This window comes from Lingula anatina, chromosome 1, assembly GCF_051362555.1.
Source record: "Lingula anatina isolate TDL-2025a chromosome 1, LinAna3.0, whole genome shotgun sequence".
Lineage (NCBI taxonomy): Eukaryota > Metazoa > Brachiopoda > Lingulata > Lingulida > Lingulidae > Lingula > Lingula anatina.
This window is the reverse complement of record NC_141767.1, coordinates 17,918,694-17,931,009: the sequence shown is the minus strand read 5'-3', so window position 1 is coordinate 17,931,009 and position 12,316 is coordinate 17,918,694. Positions and strand designations below refer to the sequence as shown.

The following is a 12,316-nucleotide window of genomic DNA, read 5'->3' as shown; positions in this document are numbered from 1 at the left end:
AAACGAAATTTGTTTCATGAAGTACTTTGACTACAAAATGTGGGAACCATAGCAATTTTAAATATTTGTATAACCTGCTTGGAAACATTTTGAATAAGTAAGTTGATGAAATCTTTTAAGGCAAAATCACAACCCATTTTGTGGAATGATTAAGGCTACTGTTTTACTCCCAAGATAAGCTTTGTCACAGTTGAACAATTTTGTCCTGTTAAAAATGTAGTTTTTGAGCATAACGAATGTCTCCAGCAGAACGACCGTTTACAAATATGGGGGAATAATTTTCTCTTACCTTAGTGGTCATCTTTAATCCACATTGGACAGTGCCAGATTTAAATATGCTACACAAAAAAAGATCTTGCCAAATTACATACTGTCAAGTTTATATACACTTTAATAGAAAACATGTTAATAAATAATTTGTTTATTCTAGACACAGTCTTTTAATACAGTGTTCCATGTTAGCTTTTGTTTAACCTGCACCACTTTGAATATGTCCTCAGCTGAGTAATATTAATAAGCCATATAAGGCAACTCATCAAAATAATAATAAAACTCAGATCTTAGTTGTAGGCAGTAGCAAAAGTAGAATGCTGAGTAAGTGGTTAATAATGTCATTTCTGAGCTGAGGAAATATGTATACAGCAGAGTTTATTATGCACAGCACGAAACTTAACAGCAATTTGCTGTTTATCCATAGAAGTATCTGGTAAGTTTGACAGTTCTCATCTAATTACGATAAGCAATGACATACTCTGAAATTATAGTCAAGTATCTCTAGTGTTGTGTGACATGTGTCTCTACCCATGTCTGGTTGTCACACCCTCTTATCTTGAACCCTGGCGGCACCTGGTGGTAGACATCGTCATACATGGCCTCCACAGGGAGCTCTGAGTCAGTCTTGGCAATCTGTACAGCAGCATCAACCTCCTTGCGAACTTCAGCATCAATTTGCTGCAAAGTGTGGAAGACTGTTATGTCTCTGCTCATACCATGAGAATACAACTGGACAGCATAAATGTTATTTGCCCCCATGCGATAAATGACTGCTATAAACGTGGCGTCGATATTGAAAAGGGCTGATGAATTGAGTTACATTTCAATAAATTTTTCATACGTTTTAACTGTATCTATTCTATATTATTAAGTTTTTGAATCAAAATTTTACCCCCAAGATATTAAATAATTGATTTCGCTTAACAATAATAGTAATAATGATAACATATATATATAAGAAAAAACTGCTATACCTTAAGTTCATCACTGGTGACAAGATTTGCCTCAATAATCTTTTCTCTGAACTTGGTGATAGGATCTCTTGCCTGGCGCACTTCTTGAATCTCCTCACGTGTGCGGTAGCTATAATACAACAAATTGTGCTTGATATTTTTAAAAGATTTTTTTAGTCAAATTAGGATAATCATGTTCTTATTATACCATTTATACAAACTATTAAATAATAATATATCTCTGATGCTTAATGAAACCATATTAGAAAGAAGCTGCAGCACATTTATGCTTTCCATCAAATCTTACAATATAAAGGGTGCTCTCCCCCTCCCCTATCAAATAAAAAGGAAGTCACAATAAACACAATGCATGTGATTACCTGGTTCCAGGATCACTCATACTGTGTCCTGAATAGCGGTACGTTTCCACTTCCATACACAGAGGTCCCTTGCCAGAGCGACAGTACTCTGCAGCCCAGCGTGTGGCTTCCTTCACTGCCAACACATCCATACCATCAACCTAAGTGATATCCAGGTAATATAGGAATATAACATCATTCTTTTGAATCAAATATACACATGCAGTCTGGCAACCCAAAATAAGATAAAAACCAATATAAATGCACTTAACCCTTTTAAGTCATGATCTTTTTTCTATGTTGTTGTATTTCATGGCAAGCTGATACAAAAACAGAAATATAAAGTTGGAGAAAGAAAAAACATAACTTACCCATATTCCAGGTATGTACTGTCCCCTAGTGTAGTAGTCTGTATTGGCAGAAGCCCTGGACACGGATGTCCCCATGCCATACTTGTTGTTCTCACATACAAATACACAGGGCAGATCCCACAGCTTGGCCATATTGACTGCTTCAAAGAACTGCCCCTGATTGGCAGCACCATCTCCATACAGTGCCAGAGTGATATTGTTGGTGCCATTATACTTCTGGGCAAAGGCTATCCCTGCTCCCAATGGGACCTTTATATAGAGGATGATCAAAACCACGGAGATACAGAAATGATCATGGTTCTGTTGGGAAAACTACACCCAGACAACAACTACAACCAGTCTTTTTTAAAATTTTTAATTAAGAAATATCCCTATAGATGGTTAACTTCAAAGCTGAATTTAGACAAGGACCATCATGCACTGCACATAGCTCTGACAAACAGTTAGGACAGGTACATTTCAGAATCTACAATAGGGACTCTCTCTGTAGCTGAGGTGTTCTGAAGACCAAATTTAGACCAATTAATGATTGAAGCAGCCTTGTGTGAGCAGATCATGTCACTAATATCATAAGTCCTACAACCAAAGGAGTGGAACTTTGAAATAAACAGGTAAGTATTTTACACAACAATATATATATATATATATATATATATATATATATATATATACTTACCTGAGCCCCAACTATACCATTGCCACCATAAAAGTTGTCTCCATACATGTGCATAGAGCCACCTTTTCCCTTAGCACAGCCAGACTTACGACCTGAAATATCAAGATGGAGGTTTCAGTCTGTTATCACATTTCAATTCATTATTTTTAACTTAAATCATCAAATGCACCACTAAAATCGCCCAAGACAAGTTGTGTCTAAGACATTTTAGATAAAACAATCAAATTAACTTCCTGAAATACAGAGCAAATAAATTTTCATTGCTAAACAGCTGGGATCTGGTTTGTAGAACTTCACACAATAAATTTAAACAAGCCAAAAGGTAAAATGGTTTTCAACTTATCGTGTTTTTGGTGAAAGTGCATGGCAACAGCGACGACAGACGCAGGTGACGGCTATATGTACAGACACATCTTTGTCTGTACATAAAAATGACCAGGCTTTCTATCAATATCAAAATGAAATGTTCTGCAATACAGGGCTTGACACTAACTTTTTTCGATACTGGCCCGAGATATCGGTAAATATTGCAAGGATGATTTAACACATGACATTTTACTTGCTCTTTAGGCCAATGACCCCAGTGATACAATGGCCTTAGGTTGGTTATCAGTGGCCCAGGGCCAGTGGGACACCCTTAATGTCAAGCCCTGCATAACGTTGTTTGCGTGAAACTATACTCAGTCTCTATTGAGTGGTGATACTAAACAATACTACTTTAAGCCAAGCTTCATGATTTTGACCTTATTATATAGTTCTCATGTAAAATGGTGAAAAGGGCGCACCAATTGGTGCAAAACAGCACAGATAAGTTAGTGTAATCATTTGTTAGTTAGATAGGTAATGATATCAGGAAGTTGTTCAATTATTGGCCACTCATAATATCAGCTGTTATCTCCCTTCACTACAGTGGAAGGCCTTACTAACCCATACACTGGCTATCTAGTAAAGGAGGAAGTGCTTTAAAGTTGTAAATGTATGGGATAAGTTGACAGTGAAGAACACCAGACCAGATGATGCCAATACACTTGTACTTGAAATGGCTAAAGTTGAATAAGATGGGAAGGATTGGACTTCTTGTTCTACTGCAAGTCTTTGCATGTCACTGTGCAGATGCTGGTAAATTGGAGGATACTTAGAGCGCATTCAGAACATCGGACTAAATATAGATAAAAAATGGCGACGCAATAAAAGGCTTGCCGCTTAATTCTCGATTTTACACTGTATAGATTCCGTGGGGATTACACAACAAGCATTCAAGTCGGTAGGCCACATTTGATATGTGGATCTGTTAGTCCACTGTTCTGAATGCACTCTTAGCCATTCTATTTTGTCTGTTATGGCAAGTACTGCTTTGTACAAAGTTTTAATTACTCATACATGAAGCAATAATTCAGTGAATAGGCAGAGAACAGATCCTAACAATGCAAATTTGTTCATCAGATGGAATGAGCATAATATCTATTCAATCAAAGTAAATATATAATATAACTTATTAATTGAATCAATATTTTATTTTATCCTGAAAAGTCTTGATTTTTCTAACTACAGGAGGTTTAGTTGGACATTTAGGTTGCTACCTAGACGAAGGGCATAATAAAAGAGCTGTGTGGAAAGAAGGGGAAAGTGTTAAAATCACAAATAACAAAATGACAATTGGATATTGTGTTAAACGCTGCAGAGAAGGAAGATACAAGTACAGTGGTGTTGAACACAAAGATGAATGTTTCTGTGGTAATAATGACAACCTGATGAGATATTCAGGTGGGAAGAAAATTAATCAAAGACGATGCAATCAAAAGTGTGCCGGAAATGAGCAACAAACATGTGGAGGGGACTGGAGCATGAATGTCTATCTTAGTAAGTTCAGTCATTATCACACCTATTATAATAACAATAACAATAATAATTTATAATAAACTGTTTAATGAATAAAATATGAATATTAAATTAAAAAAAAAAACTATGACTTTATGAATCCACTTTAAAGCTACTTTCCAGCAGAGCACTAACTGTTAGACTAAATGGACACATTTACCAGATAAAATTATGACCGGAAACCATCATGCTATCAATTCCACAGATTAAAATCTCAATTGTATCAAATCCCATTGCCTTTTCTAAACCTCTATGGCATCATATATTGGTTTAAAAAAATATCCCTCTACAGGATTATAATGACACAAAGGGTTTTATCAATGTTTTAGCTGGGAACTGCAGCAGTGATTGGCTGATGACAAATGGGACAGTAGTTCGCTTAGACAAACATCAAGGTTCCTTCCTGTTTGGAGATACAGTGAGTGTTCAGTGTCATGATGGTGATATGGTCTTGGGACCCAAGACAGCTGTTTGTACGGACAGCCCAAGTAAACGAAAATTTGAGGTGGCATGGAACAATACACTGCAGTGTACAGGTAAATGGACAACCCAGTTCATCTTTTGTTTTTACGTGTCTGTGATAATAACAACTACCTTGACATGTTCAACCACATTCCCAAGATGAGTATTTCACAATGAAAATAATAAATTTTAAAACTAAGGTGGTCTAATGAGAGTTCATTTATGTTCATTAAAAAAAAATACCAGGTAAATATTTGGCATTTTATCCGTAATACCACTTCTACCCATACACATGTAGTTAATGATTACATTGTGTTAAAGACAGTAACTGCCAGGGCAAAATGGTGCCAAAAATCTCTATATTTCCAAGGTATACCTGGCTATGTGGGCTGTTTTGCTGCCACAGACTTGAGAGACACAATCAACATGACCATGCAGGACATGGATTCCAGCACATGTATTGAGTTCTGTAATGGAACTGCAGACTATGAGCTGGCTGCAGTCAGACACTACTATTGTTACTGTGGACATGACAACTTACTGGGGGCTGCTGGGGGGAACTGTACTTCACCTTGTGCAGCAGATAACACTCAGATGTGTGGAGGGGAAACCTCAGTGTCTGTGTACAGAGGTATGGGTGCATATCAATATTACTGAATAGAAGTAAGGGGACAAGTTACCGTTTGTGTAATGATAATGTCGTCATCAGTCTAACTGAGGTAAGAGGACATATAGTCACTGTCTGTGAACAGAAGTAAGGAGATATTGTACTATGTATTTTGGAAAATATGCAATCAGTCAGTTTACACCAAAAACACCAGAAACTTCAGAGAAAGTCCAAAATAATCCCCATCTATGCATCTAGAACATATAGTTACTGATTTAGTTCCCCCTATAAATGAAAACATTTTATTTAGAGTCCAAGTCATTTTTTCATTCAATTATTATTTTTAAATAGTAAGAGAGACAGATCCTACTACAGCAAGGACAACTGCTGCTGATCAGACCACCAGTCTTCCAGTGCACTACACATCAACAATGGTGATGTTAGGTGAAGCTAAGAATACTGGTGCCAACAGCCAGACAGGTAAGACACATGCAAAGTTACTTGCATTTTCATAAATACTAAGATAAATATGGCCCAGTGAAAATTCTTGATAGCCTTTTCTTTTGCTTTAAATCATATTTCTTTACTTTTAACATAAGGCAAGAGATCAAGCTTTTCCCTTTTTAAAGTTACAGTGATTGGAGCTACTATGGGAGTGGTTGTTCCTACTGCTTTGTGTGTTTCACTAGTACTGTTCATTCTCTACAGGAGGAAACACGGTCACAGGTATGTCTCACCCATCTGCAAAATATACCAAAGTACAGTTACATTAAATGTTTAAGCACTGCCTGAAAAAGACCCAGCTGCAGCAAGAAACAATCTAGTAATAAAAAATATTCTACTAATTTGCCATCAGTGCAGGTCAATACACAGTCCATTATACACTGGTTCAATATAAAGCTCAACGACATATCTATCTGCAGATCTCTGTCTTGCCATTTTAATTCGTAATGTGAGTGACATACAATATAGAATAATATTCTCTTTAAATTCAGATCAAATGTCACAAAAACAGACAATGATAAGAGTACCAGCAGATAATTATTTGTCTTTGTTCACAATTGTTATATCTCTTTCATTCATTACTTATTAATTATTTAATCCATTTTTACAGTACCCTCTGTTTCAAAGAGGCCCACAACGATACAACTAAGATCACCACATTTGAAAATGACTATACTGCAGATCCCAAGACTAATAGTGATAATGCTGCACACTCACAGATTGACTATATGGTAGCTAATGACCTATATGGTGATGGGACATCAGGGATAGATAGTCAAGATTCTATAGAAAATGAATTTGACAATGGTACCATTACACGGACTGTTCACACTGACAGCAATGGCCTCTACAATGAAGAAACTATTATGACCGACTGTGACATTTACACATCTGAAGACCTTCAGGAAGGCAGTGATAGCGACAGTCTCTATAACAAAGAGGCTGTTATGATGGACTGTGACATATATGTTTCTGAAGATATTCAGCAAAATTATGAGAACTTTCAACTGGATGCCCTGTATGCAATGCCAGCAAAAGGAAAAGCTTGTGGAAAAAATTCTCAAGATAAACCCCCTATTACACCAAGGCGAAAAGACAAAGAAAAATAGATTGTAGCCTACTCTATGATGTAAAGGAAACTTTAAACTCAAGAATTGTTATTGAATAAAACAGAATAGAATGTTTCTCCTCATCTTGGTGAATACTTGTAGACTGGACCAGAATTTTCATGGAGATACATTCCAGTTCAAACAGGGTTTAATTTTCCATGTTAGTTACTTGTATACCATTCACTTGATCAGGTAAATATTAATTCTACAGAGTTAGCTGTATACCCGATTACGTTTGGTGTGGCTGCATGTGGTGCATGTGACATATGTTGGAATTACCTGTCAGTTCAGCCAGTACTCCAGTGACAGAGACACCTTTCATGTATGTCCAGCCATGAGCTCTATAAGCTGTGATCACAGCATCAGACTTCAGAATAGAGGCAGTCATACCAACACAGCATGCTTCCTAGTATAAAAATATTTAGTTTTTTAAATTATTATTCGATAATCTCTCAGTCCATATGTTTAACTGAACTCAGGAAAACTTTATGAAAAGTAAACTTCTCAATTTCTTAAACCAATATCAGTTCAAAGAAATGAAAAATATTTGTAACTGTAGACATGTACACTTCAGAAAGATTTCAGACTGACCTCAAATATTCATTTTAAAATATACTACAAACTGCAAAGGCATACACATTTCAGAAATGACATAAAAACACAACAGATCAAATACTGATTGCTCCCATAATATACCTGTCCTGAATATAAGTGACAAAATCCTCGGATGACTTTCTCTTTATACATGTTCCCGGCAGCTGTCTCCATCCTTCGAATGGTTTGCATCTGTCTGTAGTAAAGCAGAGCATCATCGCGTGAACATTTAGTGGTTGTACTGGGACCTTCCTCTGTCAGATGAAGCTTGAAAGGCTGGAAAAAAGCATTAGTTCAATATTATGAGAATAATTCACCAGTATCTAGCCTTGCCATTATGGAATTTTTACGAATAGTAAATCACAAATTGAAATAAATTTGAATTTAAAATGATATATGAAAATTGTCATTTTGTGCATATCTTATCGTAGCCAAATGACAACCACGAGAAACACTTATTGAAAAAAAAATTTTTTAACGTTAAAATTTAGAAGAAATATAGAAAAAATTCTTAAACTAATCTCTTTTTACATATTTGATTTAAGGGCCATCAGAGTCTGCTGTCACTTTTTTTTTGGTATTCTGAGATAATGATAAAAATTTCTCTTATTCTGCCAAATAATCAATGTTAAATTGGCAAGAAATAGATATTTTTCAATGTCTAAACCTAAATCGAATCATCTTAGACTTTCATGTCAATAGAAAATGTTTCCTTATAGCATAGGGTGACAATTGTTTCCTTAATATTTATTGTCTTAGAAGCCTCTGCTTTTCCTTAACTTTTTATATAAATTCAACACATGCTAACTATCCAGGGGTGTTATATATCGGTTAAAACATACCTGACTCTCAAAACTTGCTTCCGGAACAGTTGATGCATTTCTCACACTGACCAAGCAGAGTAAACCCTGAAACAAATGGTAACAAAACACATTTCAGACAAAAATTAGAACTGAAATGCCCTTACACTTTTATTTAAAAGTTTTGAAATAGCAATATGGCAAACACTATTTAGAATTACTATTTACCTGTTCAACTTTCCAAAAAAAAAAATATCACAACAAATGTCAGAGGAACAGAAAGGAAATGGTTTTGACAATTTTTAATATAAGGATAACACAGTTTCAAGCATGGGCTTTAACCACCAAAATGGCTACCTGTTTGTAGCACAGCAGCAAATATTTATGAAAACACAATTATATACATAAAAAAAGAGTGGCACAGACAGAAGCTTGTACTAGGGAAGGTGCTATGATTAAAAAACGTGCCCTGAGCTTGGATTAGCAGACATGGAGAAAAATTTGGAAATATTGAAGGTCAATAGGACCTGCACTATAACAAATCTATAGGTCCTCCTAATTCTGTGCAGGTACGAACTAAATATTCAATTTCCATAAGTCTTTTTTTGAAACTAAATATCCAATTTCCATAACTTGTGAGTCTTTTTTTATATGTGACTTATTATTATGTATTGCATTTTCACTTAAACCTTGCCAGTTCAGAGGACCTGTAATATAAAAAATCTTGCAGGTCCTGTGGCATTTCAAGTGGCCATGATCAGTAGATCAGGTAGTTTCACCATGTCTGTATTAGATGATAAGTCCTTTTTTTTTGTTCCCATGTGGATTGCAATTCTGTTCAATTTTAGCATGAGCACTTATTTACAAATGACCGAAGACCGAAATTAATTCCTTATTTGATGATTTAAAAAGAACTAACACTGTGTAATCCACCTTATCAAGTTAGGCTACCTAATAAAGTTAAAGTGATAATAACTCTTTGTTTCGGCCAAAAAATGAATTTTCCTGGAGTAAACAACAATTTTCCCATACTTACCAATGGTTAATGAATCCATTTTTACATTCAAAGTTAGTCCCTGGTTTTTTTCTAAAAAGTTTGGTTTTTTGTTAAAATCTCTTAAGAGATTTTAACAGAGTATAGCCATCAATGGAGGTCACGTGGTCTAAAGACAAGCTCAGATATCAGAATAATAGCTATAACAGCCGTTTTTGTGGGAAAACAGAATATATTATATTTTTATGAGTCACTCACAATGTTTTTATTGTGAAATACAGATTTCATACGAAGAGTTATTATCCCTTTAAGTTAACCAAAGGCACTGACATTTTTCACTGGCAAGTTGATAGACCTTTGCTGATCTAATGAATTAAAGCTCAAAGCAACACTCTTACCACAATCTTCTAAGTAGTGTTCAATTTAAGTAAAGAAATGAAAGTACCAAGAACAGTAAGACCAACTGGATGGCCTTGTGGTTAAAGTGTCCACCTCCAGAGCAGGAGGACATGGGTTCGTTCCAGTCCAGGGACATATCAATCCTTCACAAATGGTACCTTCTGTCTGCCCACTTGGCACTCAGCACTTAAGTTAGGGGTTGAAGCAGGATTCCTGGCCCCCGTTTCACAAAGAATCTTAAATCCGTAGACGACTTACTCGAGCTGGGTGGCCTAGCTAGGTCGACTTAGCTGAAGTCGACTTGGAGTGTTTCACAAAGAATCTAACGTCTTAGCTTGGCGTGCTTACCGTAGTCGACGCGCACGAGAAACTCTTCAAGAAAAGGAGGTGTAAAATTGCAAAAGTTTCACAAGACATGACGTTTCATGGCCTCTTTCAGCCGAGAACGATCGTTTATCAACAATAAAAGTCAGCCAAAACACAAACAATGTTTGTTTTTGAACTTCATTGATAAGTTTAACTTCAATACAACTTCAAAGTAACAGTTAAACATTAGCTTGTCGTGGAACACTACTGAGGGACGTCTAGCGGTCAAAAACATAAACAAACACGCGATCGGCTGGGTAAAGTGGAATTTTATTTTTTATTTTAATATTCCATAAATGTCAGTGCTATCAAGGATATTTTAACACAATATCTTGAAGGAGGTATGTTCTTTCCAAATTTTTGTTGTTTATGCTCTCATTTACCGAGTTTTAGTTGAGCTTGCCGACTTAAGTCTCCTCCCGAGGAGGCTTGACATCGTCGACTTACAGCTAAGAAAAAAACGACGTAAGCGACCTTTTAGATTCTTTGTGAAACGGGACTTAGTGACGTAACGACTTAATTACGTTGGTAACCAAGCCCTAAGTCAGGGAAACCGACTTAAGTTTTTTTGTGAAACGGGGGCCTGGGCTCTGTAACTTGAAAGCATAGCAAATTGCGACCTAGTGAAAGTGTCTCTATTCCATAACTTGGGATTTACTTGCCCCATATAACAGCCTCGAAATAAAAGGTGATATTGCTATTTGAGATGCTTTCTAGTTACGGAGCTCTGGCCAGACTGAGAACGATATTGTAAGCTTGCTAGCTTTCAGTGCCTCACATGGGAGCTGGGCTGTATCTTTCCCAGGGAAAGATCATCAACATAGGTTGTAATGACCAGGCACCAAACTGTTATATATATATATATATATATATATATATATATATATATATATATATATATATATATACCGCACATAATTGTACTCGCTGTTAAAATTCTACTGAACAGATTTGGAATTTAGAGGTTCATTTGGGATAAAAATTGAGAAGTTCCCATTAAGAGTTTTATCCAAAAATTCAATGTCAGTTTCTTGCTAACTTTACAGACTTGACTGACCTTGGCACCACAATAAATGTACATAACATTAATTGAATTAAAAAGTTAAATATACAGTCCTAAGCCGTCCGAGGCGAAGTTGCAGCGGTTTGACAAACGCCATTTGTATTTTGTCTGAAAAAAAATATGTATCAGAGAGAAAATTAAAAGCACAATGACATCATTACCTGCTTATCACAGTGTCCGCTTCTGGTCAAATTTGAGAGAATCCGTAGCATGGTTATTTGCTTGAAAATCAGAAAACCTTGGAGGTCACCTAATTTTCTGCTGGAGCAACCGGGAAATGTAGAGATAGTAGGATGTTTGAATTTTATTTGTCAAAAATTGCCTTTATTTTTTTACATCATCAAAGGGTCACTATGATACAAAGAAATATAAAAAAAATATATGGATATTTACAATGCTTTTATAACATGTTGATATGTGCACTTAGCAACGAAACTAAACGACGAATAAACGAATACAAACGTGGCGCGAAATGTGTATCTATGTTATATGCGGTATGTGTGTGCATCCTATTTGGCCCTGTCAAACAACTTTTATGTCGGCTCCTCATTTTTTGTTGTATGCGTGTATTTCTGGGTATGATTATATTTGCTGTTCCTGTCCGCTTTTTTATTTTACGTGTATGCAAGAAAAATGGGAATTGGGGAGGGGGCGGGTTCAGTACTCTTTAATTTTACGAGGGTAGGGAATACCTTTTGCGTTCCGCGTGATTGGCCTTATTTTTCGAGCGTGATGCGTTATTTGACCCCAATTTTCTGCGTGAAACGCGATTCAGGAATTTTTGGTGATTGGCCTGATTATATATTGGTGATTAAAGGGGGGGGGGGGGTACTCCCTACCCTCTTTCACATACAAGAGAAACTTAATTACCGTCAAAATGATGATTAAGAGACCTACGCTTAATATTA

At 36.1% G+C, this 12,316-nt stretch overlaps 2 protein-coding genes across 2 annotated transcripts; one reads left to right on the top strand and one right to left on the bottom strand.

The window, feature by feature from the left end:
• Window positions 1–405: 405 nt before the first annotated feature.
• On the bottom strand, window positions 406–11,710 carry LOC106178158 (putative pyruvate dehydrogenase E1 component subunit alpha, mitochondrial). The gene is made up of 9 exons (XM_024076974.2): window positions 11,570–11,710; window positions 8,629–8,694; window positions 7,889–8,062; window positions 7,472–7,598; window positions 2,633–2,724; window positions 1,957–2,205; window positions 1,607–1,746; window positions 1,248–1,356; window positions 406–951 (listed from the first exon to the last, which is right to left on the bottom strand). Exons 1-9 carry the CDS (start codon window positions 11,618–11,620, stop codon window positions 775–777), a joined length of 1,185 nt encoding a protein of 394 aa, XP_023932742.2. The 5' UTR covers window positions 11,621–11,710; the 3' UTR covers window positions 406–774.
• On the top strand, window positions 4,267–7,474 carry LOC106178195 (uncharacterized). Its single transcript, XM_013561298.2, has 6 exons — window positions 4,267–4,492; window positions 4,840–5,046; window positions 5,343–5,603; window positions 5,931–6,059; window positions 6,209–6,305; window positions 6,694–7,474. The coding sequence occupies exons 1-6, from the start codon at window positions 4,282–4,284 to the stop codon at window positions 7,190–7,192; spliced, it is 1,404 nt and encodes a 467-aa protein (XP_013416752.2). The 5' UTR covers window positions 4,267–4,281; the 3' UTR covers window positions 7,193–7,474.
• Window positions 11,711–12,316: the final 606 nt, after the last annotated feature.